Source organism: Syngnathus acus, chromosome 14 (assembly GCF_901709675.1).
Source record: "Syngnathus acus chromosome 14, fSynAcu1.2, whole genome shotgun sequence".
NCBI classification, from domain to species: Eukaryota; Metazoa; Chordata; class Actinopteri; order Syngnathiformes; family Syngnathidae; genus Syngnathus; species Syngnathus acus.
In genome coordinates, this window is record NC_051099.1 from 13,033 (window position 1) to 27,448 (window position 14,416).

At 49.1% G+C, this 14,416-nt stretch overlaps 3 protein-coding genes and 1 long non-coding RNA gene across 4 annotated transcripts; 2 read left to right on the forward strand and 2 right to left on the reverse strand.

The window, feature by feature from the left end:
* The first annotated feature begins 2,138 nt into the window (after positions 1-2,138).
* On the forward strand, positions 2,139-3,650 carry rps14 (ribosomal protein S14). The gene is made up of 5 exons (XM_037269633.1): positions 2,139-2,286; positions 2,859-3,012; positions 3,076-3,237; positions 3,392-3,468; positions 3,533-3,650. The coding sequence occupies exons 2-5, from the start codon at positions 2,864-2,866 to the stop codon at positions 3,598-3,600; spliced, it is 456 nt and encodes a 151-aa protein (XP_037125528.1). The 5' UTR covers positions 2,139-2,286; positions 2,859-2,863; the 3' UTR covers positions 3,601-3,650.
* A 62-nt stretch (positions 3,651-3,712) lies between these two features.
* chm (CHM Rab escort protein) lies at positions 3,713-8,374 on the reverse strand. Its single transcript, XM_037269632.1, has 17 exons — positions 8,206-8,374; positions 7,405-7,471; positions 7,265-7,337; positions 7,042-7,166; positions 6,856-6,950; positions 6,719-6,778; positions 6,601-6,656; positions 6,407-6,529; positions 6,028-6,144; positions 5,840-5,954; positions 5,495-5,717; positions 5,332-5,409; positions 5,099-5,206; positions 4,852-4,912; positions 4,616-4,712; positions 4,299-4,546; positions 3,713-3,951 (listed from the first exon to the last, which is right to left on the reverse strand). The coding sequence occupies exons 1-17, from the start codon at positions 8,255-8,257 to the stop codon at positions 3,805-3,807; spliced, it is 1,845 nt and encodes a 614-aa protein (XP_037125527.1). The 5' UTR covers positions 8,258-8,374; the 3' UTR covers positions 3,713-3,804.
* Positions 6,432-7,685, forward strand: LOC119133630. The gene is made up of 2 exons (XR_005100170.1): positions 6,432-6,531; positions 6,584-7,685. It is a non-coding gene; the product is annotated as an uncharacterized LOC119133630 (long non-coding RNA).
* A 605-nt stretch (positions 8,375-8,979) lies between the features above and the next one.
* ik (IK cytokine) lies at positions 8,980-14,284 on the reverse strand. Its single transcript, XM_037269823.1, has 20 exons — positions 14,104-14,284; positions 13,598-13,664; positions 13,424-13,516; positions 13,078-13,137; positions 12,844-13,011; positions 12,662-12,776; positions 12,261-12,331; positions 12,135-12,181; positions 11,705-11,868; positions 11,520-11,628; positions 11,240-11,279; positions 11,010-11,148; positions 10,782-10,803; positions 10,615-10,699; positions 10,440-10,523; positions 10,279-10,336; positions 10,095-10,183; positions 9,663-9,771; positions 9,554-9,588; positions 8,980-9,124 (listed from the first exon to the last, which is right to left on the reverse strand). Exons 1-20 carry the CDS (start codon positions 14,111-14,113, stop codon positions 9,097-9,099), a joined length of 1,593 nt encoding a protein of 530 aa, XP_037125718.1. The 5' UTR covers positions 14,114-14,284; the 3' UTR covers positions 8,980-9,096.
* Between the last annotated feature and the right edge of the window lie 132 nt (positions 14,285-14,416).

Below are 14,416 nucleotides of genomic sequence, written 5' to 3' on the forward strand. Positions count from 1 at the left end.
AAAGGAGCCTTCAGAACTGAAATCTCTTCTCAATTATTCATTCAAATCAATTCACTCAAATCATTCTCGTTCTGAAAGATTTGATCACAAAACGTGTGTGGCTTTTTCTTAAATGAACACGTTTGACATTGCTACAGTGTCAGCTTTTAATTATATTGCGCTGTCATTTTAAAGCAAATTAATGAATGCAACAATATTAATTTGCTTTGAAAACACCTGAGGAATAAAATGGATGGATGGATGGATGGATGAATGATGATCACAATTAAGTATTTGTAATATATACTCCTTGTAGCCTGTACCCAAAAAGAGGCGTTTCTTTGCATCGAGGTTTATGCAGAGATCACTTAATTATATTGTTGCTTTTTGGTGAAGTGAATGAGTGTTCCGTCTGTACGACTGGTCTTTGAATGCACCCCGCTTCAATGGCACAACGCGGATGAATTTAAAGACATCAAATGAGAATAATCCTTTATGAAAATTAAAATTGACTGACGCAAACGTGAGTTCTTCATGTTTTTATTGAAAACAACGTAGTGCTGACGCCGTACGACATCGGTTTTTCGCTTTCCAAATAAGGCGTGCGCGCTCCCGCGGCAGGGGGAACAAAATTTCACGGGGGAACCAAATCAAGCACAACAACGGTACACAGTAAAAATAAATGTGGCTCTTAGTCTCTGACTGGTTGGCCACCCCTGAGCTAGGGTTAGCTACTCAGCTACACATTGCTATTACACAGTGAACGCTAGCTACATCGACAACTTTAGTCAAACTACACAAACGTAAATCTCTAAACGCAATGAGTTGTATTTACCTTGTACGCTCTAGACGGTCCAGTTGCAAGCAGAAAATAAAGATATTTCTGTTGATAATCGTCGTGTTTGTATCCGCTGTCTCGCTCACGGCAATCCGCGCCCACAGATTTGAATCTTGGCGGGATTTCCGCCTATCGACGTCATTGGCGCGGCACATGACTGCGACGTAATACCCGCTTATCTGAAACGGTAAAGTTAAAAGTAGAGTTAAATAAAGTTTTCTTTTTTAATCAACGCAATAATTTACAAACGTTGACCAGGGAGAATCGTCAAAATTCGGCGTCTGTGGCTGGCAGCAGACGCCGAGTTCGACGTCCCCCCCGGCACACTCACTCGCTTTTCAGGGCTACACAAGTACTTCTTTTTAAAAACAATGAGTTGTATTTACCATGTACGCTCTAGACGGTCCAGTTGCAAGCAGAAAATAAAAACATTTCGCTTGTTAGTCGTCGCTGTGTCTCGTTGCTCGGAATTGCCGCCTTCCTACAGCCTGTTGCGAGCCGCGCCCTCGGATTTGAATTTTGGCGGAAGTTCCGCCCATCGACGTCACGTCCGCGTCACGTGACCACGACGTGGCAGACGGCATATAGCAACCGCCGTTTTGTTTAGTATACTTACAGTTGTTATGCATTGACATAACGGTGCGGACTCAAAAAAGATTTAAATAAATTAAATAATTCTTCTGCCCACTCCCTTTTAAACAAATTAACTCTGAACGTGACCGGGACGTGGAAATGACGTCTAACAGCAATCGCTGTTTTATTTAGTAAACTTACTCTTCTTCTCGCCGCTATAATGGCGCACTAGTTAGGTCGTCCGCTTTACAAGCTTTATGTTGCGGGTTCGATACCGATTTTAGCACTTTTTTTTTCTCCCTTGTCTGTATGTATATACCTTAATGTGACTTTTATTGTTATATCTTATCTCAGGGTTTATTCAGACGAGAAAAGTATTTTAGTCCGCGTTTGATCCGGACCAAAAGCCGTTTTATTTTGTAAACTTGTAATCATTCGCGTGGACATAATGGCGCACTAGTAAACACGTCCGCTTACTAAGCATGACGTTGCGGATTCGACGCCGCTCACAACATCTCTGTTTCATTTTTCCGCAAGTACCAGAAACGTGTTTAAAAATACAGTGAAGTGCTACAGTCTTACCTTTCAAAGACACATTTGAATGCATTGGCAGATTTGTCTCATTCAAAATTTTTGTAAGAAAACGACACAGAATTAGGAGGAAATAGACCCGAGAAACTGGGACTTTATTATATTGCAAGATACTAAAAGTAATCATTTCACATTCATATATAGAAAAAAAACTGCAACTGTAATTCCGTTTTCATTTGACGTGCAGCTGAGTCTCCCCACCACCAGGAGACAACACCGAGCCGTCACTTTGCCACGTCAACTTTAACCCCGGAAACACTTACGACTGTCTTTTCTCGCTGGAATTCGAGGAGTGAAAGGCGGAGGTGAGAGCTCGTCTCTTTGTCCATCCGTCCCAATCTAATTTATTTGAGTCCATCGGCACTTTGTTTGGCATCGTGTTGACTTAATCTTACTCTGTCTCTCTTGACGGCCAAAAATTGTTGCCGCGGGCGTGCTCATTTACAAGCTTGGACGCCTTCCCCGTTTGGCCGTCGCGTTGATATTGTTCGCTCGCGGCTTTTTCAAATAGACTAAAAGCCGCTCGGTTGTTTGTCTTTAAGGTGACATAAGATAATTACATTTGGGTTAGGCGTTTGAAATTCGATGCAGGCTTTGTTTTTATTATTTGCATCTGTAGCCTTCTGAAAGCTGACTCTAGTGGGGCTGGCTCCAGAGTCTAACAGCATTACAAGATGACCGTCGACGTCATGCGTCCCACAATGCAAAGCACCGAACAAAAACAAAGCTGCTTCTTTGGAGAGTACCAAACCATCGGGAGAGCTTTTGAATAGAGATTAGATTCTTACGACCATTTCTCTCCGGACGATCGCCAGGATGCGCGACGTCACCGAATCGCAATTTTCGAATGTATGACCGTTTTTGTGCTTGTGGCTAGACGAGATGGCACCGCGCAAAGGCAAAGAGAAGAAGGAGGAGCAGGTGATCAGTTTGGGACCTCAAGTGGCAGAAGGGGAGAACGTCTTTGGCGTCTGCCACATTTTTGCCTCTTTCAACGACACCTTCGTGCACGTCACAGACCTCTCTGGGAAGTGAGTTGTCCTCATTGCACGCGCGCGCTTTACACATTACTGACCACCCGCCTCTTTTCTCAGGGAGACCATCTGTCGCGTGACTGGCGGCATGAAGGTGAAGGCGGACAGAGATGAGTCGTCCCCCTATGCTGCCATGCTGGCGGCACAGGACGTGGCTCAGCGCTGCAAGGAGCTTGGCATCACCGCTCTGCACATCAAGCTCAGGGCCACCGGCGGCAACCGGTCAGTGGCCGCGTATATTATATTTGATGGCTGTAGCAACTATTGAGACCGGTGAAAAACATTGCGGCGGCGCTTTTTTTCATTTTCTTAAATCACGTGGCCTTAAATGCTCACAGTTGCTCATGATATGAACAGGCACGCTTTGCTCTTTCAGCACCAAGACGCCCGGACCGGGAGCGCAGTCTGCACTCCGAGCCCTTGCGCGATCTGGCATGAAGATCGGACGCATCGGTCAGTTCTGCTCGCGCCGCTCACACCCGTGGCCCGCTCACGCCGCATGTATTTGTGCTTTCAGAGGACGTGACCCCCATCCCGTCAGACTCGACGCGCAGAAAGGGAGGACGGCGTGGACGCAGACTGTAAACGCAAGCCGACCTTCACGTGTTCTGTACAATAAACGTGTTAAACCACAACAGGCGTGTCGAGTCAAGGTTCTTTCAAAGCGGTCGTGTGGCTAGCAAATGAGTGGGCTCGCTCACTTTGTGGGCGGGAGTTTTATTTCTTTCAGCCAAACACAAATAGAAATGGAGGAAAGCATTTTGCCCCATTAAGCGTGGCGGGTCCAAATCAATACTGCACATTTTGGGCCCGAAGTGGCGGCTGCAGCTCTTGGAGTTCGGCGGGCTCCTCAGCGTCGTAGAGGATGTCTTCGGGATTGGGCGCGGGGGGACAGAAATCCTGGTCGGGGACGATCTTGTGGAAGATAACCTCGGCCTAACCACAAAGTATTAGTCCGCATTTCGGTTTTGCCCAAAGAGTGCTTTCATTTAGCTTTCTTACAATTAAAAACATTTCCAACTTCATTTAAATTATTACGTTTCAACCAATTTAAATATGACAAATGTATTCAAAAAATGAATCTTGCAAGCATCTACTTTGATAAATTACCCTCAATTGAGCAAAATGCTTTCATTTTATGGAATTAAGTGACTGCGAAAGCACAACATTACGATAATCATAAAACTTGTCGTGGAATACTGCAAAAATTATGTTCCTTTTCTATTTATAAAACTCAATTAAGCAATTATTTCATGACATGCTAAATGAGACAAACGTTTTACCTGCTTGATGGCATGCTCGTGACCCAGATCGGCATCCGGTCCCGAGCAAGTGTGAAGGTTAGACGGTAACCGATCGCCATCCTCCACTTGGGTGCCAGTCTGGTCCATGTTGAAGTAGAAACACCACAGGATGCTGGGACGCGGGTTTTGCTCCGGTGACTGAGTGGTGTTGAACATGGCCGTCACTACGGGCGACAAGTCCTCGTAGGCGGAGCCCAGTAGTGATTGACAGGTGAGGTGGACTAAATCTGAGAAGGCACAGCACACAGGTTGGACTTACTTTTTTTTTTTACTTGTGGAGGAAAACGGACGCTCACATGTTTGCGGGGCGCACGTCATGGTGGACGGCGACAGCTCCACCATCCTCACAGCAGGAAGTCCCGTCTCCACCGGGGGGATGGTTACCAAGGAGACCTTTGTGCACGCGAGAGCACAACGCCATGTTAGTGCACTCGTTCGGCAAACTGCGACGAGGTATTTGGCACACAGCGTGGGTGAGCGAGAGAGAGAGTGAGAGCGCGCGAGAGAGAGAGAAAGGGGGGGATCGTGTGACCTGATGCTGGTCGCCAGGCAGAATGGAGCGGTCGGTGATGAGGACGCCTCGAGAAATGGACCTGCATGGGGACACACAAGTTAAGATCAACATGTTCAATTTTAAGCAAGTAAACGACAAGGACGTCATTTCCAAAAGTAGACAGGACTGCAAAAAGCTGTTTGCTTAGACTATCGAGTGAACATCAGCTGATGTGCTGCTCAAAGAAGATTTCTTTTTTTTTTTAAAAAGTGGAGGGGAGTGAAACCTGGTGGGCGTGGCCTCGCTCTTCAGCTGGGCAGGCAGGAAGCCATCTTCCAGCACAAAATGGCTAGCGGTGATTCGCTGGCCGCGGCCGTCAATCAGCGCAGTGCACCTGGAGCGGGACGAGCCTCATGAACAGAGATGGAAAAAGGACAAAAACCAAATACAAAAAAAAAAAAAAACACTCGGCCACAGCAGCAACATGCCAAGTCGCCAGAGGTGGGACTAACTACCTACCTGTTGGCGGTCTTGTCCAGCAGCAGGCAACTGATTGGATGCCTCAGGCAGTACACACCCCCAAACACAGCAGACATCCTGGAACGTCAAGCACACGGTGGTCAGACAGGCGCGGCGCCGCGCGCGCCCCTCCTCAGTCTGCCTTCCTTCCTCCCTCCCTCACCTGCAGAAGCACTGCGGGATCTCGCCCAGGCCGTACACGGGGAACAGGAAGGGGGTGTTGCCGTAGCGACCCAAACAGCGCAGGAAGTGACGCGTGGAGGCCAGGCCGTCCCGGGTGGGCGTGTCCTCCGTCACCATGGCAATGGAGTGCAGGAGGAAGTGCTGCAGGTTGTCGCCCAGCTGCTGGTCGTGCAGGAACTCCGAATATGGGCGGGCGCTGTAAGCTAAGAGAGGACACGCTTGGAAAAGTGGTTTTTTTTTTTCCCTTAAATTGGCCGCTTTGACGCACCGCTTGGGCCAGTGGCGCGTGACGAGGCGTCCGCGCAAGCAAATGCGTGCGGCTCACCGCTTAGCTCTTCCTCCTTTTCCTCCAGACAGGAAGCCAGGAAACGCATCAACTTCCTCTTTTCCACCATCGACAGCTGGCGACTGGCGAACACGTCGGCTCGGCTGCACGGCACCTGACCGACGACAACCGCCATCCATTTGGCATTAGGACAGCGCCGTTCCAAGTGTTCAAAGACGACGACGCACCTGCTCCACGTTGCCGTGGCGATACGTGAGGATCCTGGTGACGTTCTTGAATTCGGCATAACGACTGACGTTTGATTTGATGAGCAGGTCCACCAATGAGCCGCGCGCGTACATCAACTGAAGAAAAAAAAGTCAAGGGTAGAGACGATGGTCAAGAATCCGTCTCGATAAGCGAGTATTACGAATGGCGTAAAGTACAGATTGTTACGACATTACCGCGGCAGTGCTAGGGAGGCTTTGACACGGTTGGGTGCGGTTTCAAAGTTGTCGTTTTTTGGTTTTTTTTGGCCCCCTGAAGCTACAATGTGTGGACTTGCAAAGTCCATCTTGACATTTGTTCTCCTTCTCTGGATATTTGTGGGGAAAGCAAGACATTTACCTTGGAGACGAGGTCAATGTTGAACCTCCGTCCTTCTTTGAGCAGGTCGGCGTAGGTCATCTTCTTCCTCTTGACCTCCGATTGGCCGGCTGTCTCCGACTCTGCCGTTTGTGTGTTTGGGCCCTGTGATGAGATTAAAACTTGTGACGTTCAGGTCACCTGACAGCGGCTGCTAAGCATTGCGGTCGCCTTACTTCCTCCACCTCTTCTTCTTGCTTTTGCTGCACGTCAGCAGTTGGCTCTGTCAACTCTGTGACAGCAAACGTAAGGAAGCTGAAAACGATGACATTTCATGTTAGTCACGCAATTAACCTGCACACGAGTCTTCATCTTTCTGCGTTTGCCGCTCATCAGCCGTTTGCTCCGTCGACTCTGACAAACAAAAAAATAGAAATGTTGCATCTCGTTATTTTCAGGTTTTACCATTACAGCTGTGCAGCCAAATTAACCTGCACGTGGTTCTTCTGGTTTTTCTTCTTCTACGAAGCGTTCTACCTCTTCTTCCTCCTTCTTCTCCCCTTCCTGGTCCTGGTCATCTCCCTCGCTGGGTACAACGTCGACAAAATCCATCATGCCGATTTCAACAGCACCAAAGAAGAAACTTAAATCTATCATCGCGTCAAAGAAAGGCTGACCTGATAAAGCACAACACCTGCAAGTTCCTGATGGAGGAGAAGTCTGCATTTGACAGACAGATCGGCTCCTCCCGGTCTTGCACCAGACTGGACCAATCCTGTACCTCATCGTCCTGCAGCTGCTCCTGAAGGAGAAAAAAATACAACCCGGAACCCAAACACATGGGGTGAACTTTCCCGTGTATCGCAGCAAACAACCAACGAGGAAACGGCGAGGACTCACCTGATGTTCCTTGAGCCACGTCAGCAAAGAGTTAAAAGTGAAGCTAGCCCACTTGGATGCGTAGTAACTCCTCCTAAAACGCGAGTGCAGATATCCTCTCAGCGTGCGTGTGAAGAGGTATAGGACATTTGTAAACTCACGTGTCCAGGTGAAGAACTCTTTGTCCCACTCGCGAACAAGCTGCCGCCACCACCGACTCCGTGAGACCTTGGACAACCGAACGGGAGGCCGCGATTAGAAAGCTTTGTGTCCAATTGTTTCGACCGCTCTAATTGGTTTTACTACTTTTCCAATTGGCGATATCAAGTTTTTAAAAAATACAAATTGAGAAGCTGGCATTGGACAAAACTTCGAGGACTTGGCCCAAATCCATGTGTCAGAATGATTGTGACGCTTCCAACAGAACGTGATGTTGATTTCACAACAAGCTCGTTTTTGTCTCGAAGCCAGTGTTTCTGACAACGCACGAGCTAATACCGAGCGAGTCCAGCTGAAGGATCAGACTTCAAATTGAATCTGTAGGTTTAGTCAATGCTTGAATATTGCATGAAATCCAGACTTTGCTGGGTGTCTGCTGGGACTAACAATTTGTCCCTTGCATTCAAAAACGGAGCCATCGTGACGTCACGGCGTGGAGTCAGCATCACAGCGCGGAGATGACATGACGAAATGTCCCGTCTACTGAAACTGTAGTTTCTGAAGAAAACTAAAATTAGGGTCCATAGACTCAACTACAAGTCACTGTCATTGGCGAGGTGACGAGCTTGTCCGCTAGCCACGATTATTGTAAGTGAACAGACTGTTAGCCATAAGCTAATGACGAGTTATTAGCTTATTTCAAAGACAAAACACAAATTGTGCCGTTTTCAAATCGCCACGCCACTTTGGTGACACGCGCACGCACACGGGACATCACTTTGAAAAGGTGTTGGAGCGTTTACCTGTGCCTACGATGACGACGTCGAAGTCAGACGGAAGATCTTCGGCAGCCATCTTGCCGCATGCGCGCGCACACCCTTGTGCTCGATCCCGACACACAGCGGCAGCGTGCGCATGCCCAGTTCACGCGCATGTCCAAAAGACGTGCAATTCTGAGACGGAAGCTGTCCCGCAAAACTTCTATTGTTCATTTCGACACTTTCAAGTCATTTGTATTCACGTATATCAGGGGTGGGCAATTCCGGTCCTCGAGGGCCGGTGTCCTGCATGTTTTCTATGTCACCCTTTTGCAACACACCTGATTCAAATGGTCAGATAATTAACAAGGTCTGCAGAAGCTGGATAACAATCCTGATCATTTGAATCAGGTGTGTTGCAGCAAGGAGTCCTATAAAACATGCAGGACACCGGCCCTCGAGGACCGGAATTGCCCACCCCTGACGTATATTGATTGATTGATTGAATATTTATTGATCCCCAGGGGTGGGGAAATTCAGGCCCCAGCAGTATCCATACCACAGAGTGGGTATACAAAAGACACACAGATGGCATGAGCGCAACTCAATAGGCTCTCACAAGGCTGCCACACAACGGTGCCACAACGAAAGTCAGAAAGTGCTCAAGATAAAGGCCATCAAAGCAAAACAAAGCTAAAAGACAAAGATAATCATTACTGAGATTCTTACACAAGTGGGTCACGTGATCCACAAGTACAGGTAAGAATTGAAAGCGTTCACAAGCGAGACACACAATCCAAAGAATCAAAATCCACCAAGTCACATAAGGTTTCTTTTTAATCAGATGAAATGGATTGCGTGTGCGCCTGTTTGAATAAAACCAACAAATTCTATTACTAATGCGATTCATCAAACACAACAAGCCACGGACAAAGTTCAGTATTTGGGTCGCTTCACATCCACCCTGTGGGAAAGAAAAGGAAAAAAAGGCGTTGGGGTCAACATTATGAGTCTCGAAGGGGTCCGATTGTTGGGGAACACGATCGAGAGATTCTCATAAAGAGGACCGCTCCAAAGATCGCATGAGTCTCGCCACAACTGACGTCATGCGGCCTTTGTGGAACGCAGACTCTAAATTTGGACACAGCCAACAACTCTGAATGCATTTGGAATCATTCATTCATGTACAAATCTCTATACTATACTACACTACACTATAGAGTAGGTCTGAAAGGATGACTCAGATGTAAGTGGGCGGGGTTATATTCCAGAGCACGCTCTTGAATTACAACACTGACATGTTATCGTAGCATTTACGGCACTTGGAATGTCTTTTCACTACATGGGCAATTCTCAACACAGAGAGCCCTGTGTAGTGGCTAAGGAGACTCACCCGTCGGCCTCCATCTTCTTTCTCTTCTCGATGATCTGAAACAGAAGAGACGCACCTCATCAGAGAGATAAGACAGCTGAGGAGGAGAACGGGCGCTGCGTCTTCTCACCGCGCTGATCTTCTTCCACTGGCGGTCCAGCTCGGCTTTCTCGTTGGTCTCCTTGAAGCGGCGAGTCTTGCGGCCCTCCGACATCTTGATGCCATACTGGAAAGCCGCCCTGTGGGGGTGCAGGCACAGAATAAATACAGCCTCGGCGGGGTCCGTCGTGGCGGCCATATTGGGGATACGTTGACCGAGGTGAGGCGAGGGAGCACGCAAAACAACTGTCCCTCGTTCGGGGAAAGCCAAAAGAACAGTTGAATTTTTGATGATTATTCAATGTTCTCGACCTGATCCGGTCAACTGCACGCCCGCGAGGAGAAAATTGCGACGGGCCCGTTTTGCTGCCGGCAGTTCAATGGCAACAATAAACGTAGAAATAAACAAAAGAAATGAGCCAAAGGTGAGGGCTGCGTTCACTTTTGGCCAGTGCGTACGTACTTGGGCAGCGCCTCCTTGTTGTTCATGTAGTCGGAATATTCCTCCTGAGTGTCAAAGTCCCAGCGACCCAGCGGCCCCTTCTTGTTGCCCTGGAAGGCCACATCACGCAGTGGAGTGGTGCCAAATCACACAGTGGTGCCACATGACGCACGGAGGGGCGCACGTGACAAAGCGTGCAACTCACCTGGTCCATCTTGCTGTAGTCCACTTCTTCGTCGCTGTCTACCGCCAGGTCGTCCATCCTACGGCCGCACGCAGGCACGCACGCACAATTGACGGTCGGTCGAAAGCAAGCGGCCCAAATGACGGCGAGCTACGTCACGCTTTAACGTGCGAGTGTCTTACGTAGCAGGGTAACACTCAGCGTAAGAGTTGGACCCGCCGAAGAAATCTCCCAGATGTTCTTTAGCGTCTTTCCTCTGAGAAGGCGTGACGTGCGTTAAGGAGGAGTCACGCACAATTGGTCGGGGCAAGACGCACACAAGCTTGTTGCATCATGCCAGCCACCACAGAAGGATATGCATCCTTGCTCTGCCATTGGCCGCCCGCCGTACCTGCAAACTTTTCATTGATCAACTTGAGCTGATCCCGCACCGACCCTGGACCTGGTTCATGACAACACATTGTGAGTCTCATCCCAGCCAGCGTGCTAGTGAGCAAGGAGGTTGACCATTCTGCGTCACATACCCGTATCTGCCTCCTCCGCCACCTAGGCGCACACACAGCAGATGTTTTGTATTCAGTTAAACAGCATTCCAGTGTGTGTGTGCGTGTGCGTGCGTGTTTGTGTATGTTCATGTGCTACTGTGTGGTCATGGTGTATGCATGGATGCGTGGGTGTGTGTGTGCGCGCGCACGTGCGTGCTTGTACATGAACCTGATTGTTTCTTCAAATCTGGGTGCGTGTGCGCGAACCTGTTGCTCTTTGTCAAAGTAGGCGTGTTTTCGCTTCTTTTCGTCATCTCGGTCCCGGTCTCGTCGTCTCTCTTTGTCTTTGTGAGGTTTGGACAAAGACGTCGCCGACGGCAAGTAGTCCCCGATGTCATCGAAAATGCTGCGCACGAGACGCACGCGCACACTTTGACAGCGGTAGAGACAACACGAGGACGGAGAGGGAAGCCCCAAACGTGCATTTGCTTACTGACCCAATGTCAGCTTCGGGAGCTCTTTTTTCATCAGCTTTGCCTGAAAGACATTGCAAGCAAAGTACGTGCGTGCGTGAGGTCATCATCATGCAGCCGTGCCTCCCTCTCGTCACCGCCGCCGCGTAGATGACCATCATTTCCCGTTTGGCGTTAGCACTAGCATTAAGCATTTGGGGAGGCCCATGAGGCCAAATCATTCAAAACAACGGATAAAATGTCTTGTTTCACCGTCCCTTAAGAGATTGTACGTGGAATATTTGACAAAATTTGCAACAATCACCTTTGTCCTTCTTCTTGATCTTCTTGTGTCGAGTTCCTTGGCGGAGGTAAGACAGGATCTGCGTCAGTTTGGAGATGACGATGTCGTTGGTGCTCAGCGTGGTCTGGGCCTGTCACACACACAAACACGCACGCACGGCGGATGAAGGATGCGGCTCGCCCGCGCCACAGCGAGCACACACGTACCTCCATACTGGGACAGTCAGCTTTGCTGCGAATGAGCGTGGTGGGAATGTCTGTGTCGGTGAACTCGTCGTCGAGGTCCACCACGTACGCCATGCGGCCCGGCAGGAACAGCTCGTTGCGCTCCAGCGCGCCCGAGCGGAACACCATGCGATAGATATTGCGGCCTGGCCGTCACAAAGTGTCTATTTTCATCAAATGGCACTCACTCCATAAATACGACATTGTGAAAAAATGTGCCAATCGTCATGAATCTCCAGTGTTGGCGTAAAGCCAGCACAAGTTGAAAATGTACAACATATTATATTGTGCGTGTTCATTTTGGAGTCGCAGTGTGTAATCATATGGCTGGTGACAGTGTATTGAAGTCCATGTGTATTTCATCCACAGCGCCCCGTCACGACGCAAAACTTTGCGAGCACGCTCAACTCACCTAGGCGAGTCTTGAACTCAATCTTCTCCTCCGGTTCCACATCTTTCCTGCCACGCGCGTGCAAGGAGAAAAAGAGTGCCGTCAAGACCATTGACAATAACCCAGGTTGGGAGCGTGAGGTCCTACTTGGCTTCTTTCTGGACCTTCTCCATCATATCTTCTTCTTCTTTCTCTTTGCTGTTGATCTCAGCTCTCACCTGACCCACAGAAGCAAAGCGCGCTTTAAAGCAGTGCCTTGCTTTTGGGGTGGCAGACAGTTTTCATTTTTAAACACCATTGGCGCCGCGCTTCAAAACGGTCGCCACTCCGCACTGTGCGCAAAAGCTGCGCTGCATTGTGGGAGGTGAGTCCAGGGAAATTAATTGCATTTCTCTTCATTTCAAGACCTCGGTTTGAGGACAGGCTCGACGCACCGCGGTCATACGCCGAGGTTGCACCATATACCGATTAGAAAGTATTCCAGGGATCGAGTCAACGCCATAGAGAAGTCGGCTGGAGGGAAAATCTTGCATGTGTGCACGCCTCACCTTCTGCAGCAGAGCAAAGTCCAGACCTTTCACCAAGTGAGTATGCTCCATGTCACCACCCAAGAACTTGGACTCCTGGATCAGCTGACGCCGTTTCTCCGCCGCAGACTTGTCCCTGCGTCGCGTTAGCATATAAGCGAGAGACTCGCGCCACCGCGGCGGAGGGCAAGAAGCGCACTCACGCCTCGGCCGAGGGTCCGACGGCTCGGTAGTTGGCGGTGGTGCTGATCAGTTCTGTCTCCTCGTAGTCCTTGTTGACGCCGTCCCGCCGCTCTCGGGCCCGGTCGCGGTATTTCTCGGCCAGCTCGCGCTCGCGCTCCATCTCCTGCTGCCGTAGCTTAGCGTAGTAGCTAACGGTCGCACAAATTAGACAGTTATCGAGTGGAAAGAATCGATGCTTGAACAATCCATCCCACCTCTTTTTCTTCCTCCTCCTTGCCGCAGGATCTTCATCCTCATTGTAGTCCCTTGGCATTCTGGGTAAACAAAACAAAAAATAGGCACAGGAATGTGTTAGTGTTGGCAGTTATGCTGCCACTCTATCATCATGCAGTAGTGTGTTATGCCGTCACGCCGTGACAATATTTCACTCTTGTAGTCATGCAGCTGTCATATTGTCACCTTCTTGTGGTGACGAAGGAATAATGTTATGCTGTTCAAGTCATGTTGTCGCAATGTTATGCTGTCATAGTTTCATGTTCAAATACAACTATGATTGTTGTTTGCTTCTATTGCTTGAGTCCAATTGTGTCAGAGACGTACTCATGATGCCTTGACTTGGAGGGTGGAGCTGAAGAAGGTGTGGCCCGTGGTGTCATCAGCAACTTCCTGAAGTCATCATTGGTCAACTTTGACCTGCAAACCAACACGCGCGTGCACACACTTTTGTTAACGAACTAGCGCACGAGAGTCAGGACCAAGAGTGTAAATACTTACTGAGCAGCTGATCTGCTGTCATCCACATCGTGACCCTCGGGAGCCAGGGGGTTGGAATAACTCTCCGCTGTTAACACATTCACATGCGCACGTTAGCGCAAATCTACAAAACGCTCACGTGAGGAGCACACTTGGTTTCCACGTCTACTACTCATTTACTTTCGCTGTTTTAAGGAAGAAGAAAAAACACTCGTCAAAATCCATATAACCATTTTCAACACCCAACGCTCGTCCCGTTCAGAGTCGCGGGGGGCTGCTGAAGCCATTAAAGTTACATCCATGGTTTTTCATCTTTTCGCAAGCGTTCAAGGCCGTTACGTCTTTCCTGAAACAGACATCATTTAGCAAGCACAAATGGAGTACGAAGAGCATGTCCATTCCGAGTTCCAACTTTTCTGGTTTAGCAAGAAAGCGGCTGGCCAGCACCGTGGTAGCTCAGGCTAGCGTTAGCGTTGCGGTGGTCACGTAGCAAGCATAAGAGCTGGCATGCTAACAGGGCGACTTACTTTCGGGCATGTTGGCAGTGTCAAGTTGTCAAGCTTCCCCACTGTGCGGATTTGCTGTGTTGGATTTGTGTTTGTGTGCTTTCAACGACGATGCTGCTGGCAATTCAAGTTCGCTCGCGGAACTGCACTAAGGATATTTGCGTTCCGTTGCCGCGTCTTCTTTTTCATGCTTCATTGCCGTAGTGGCGAACTGGATTAGGACTTTGACGCCCCCTAGTGATCCGGAACGCTTATTGCTTTGTCTAAAACCTGGCTCACACGGCAGGATTATCGAACCGAAGTAGCCCCGGAACTATTAAAAAAAAAAAAACGG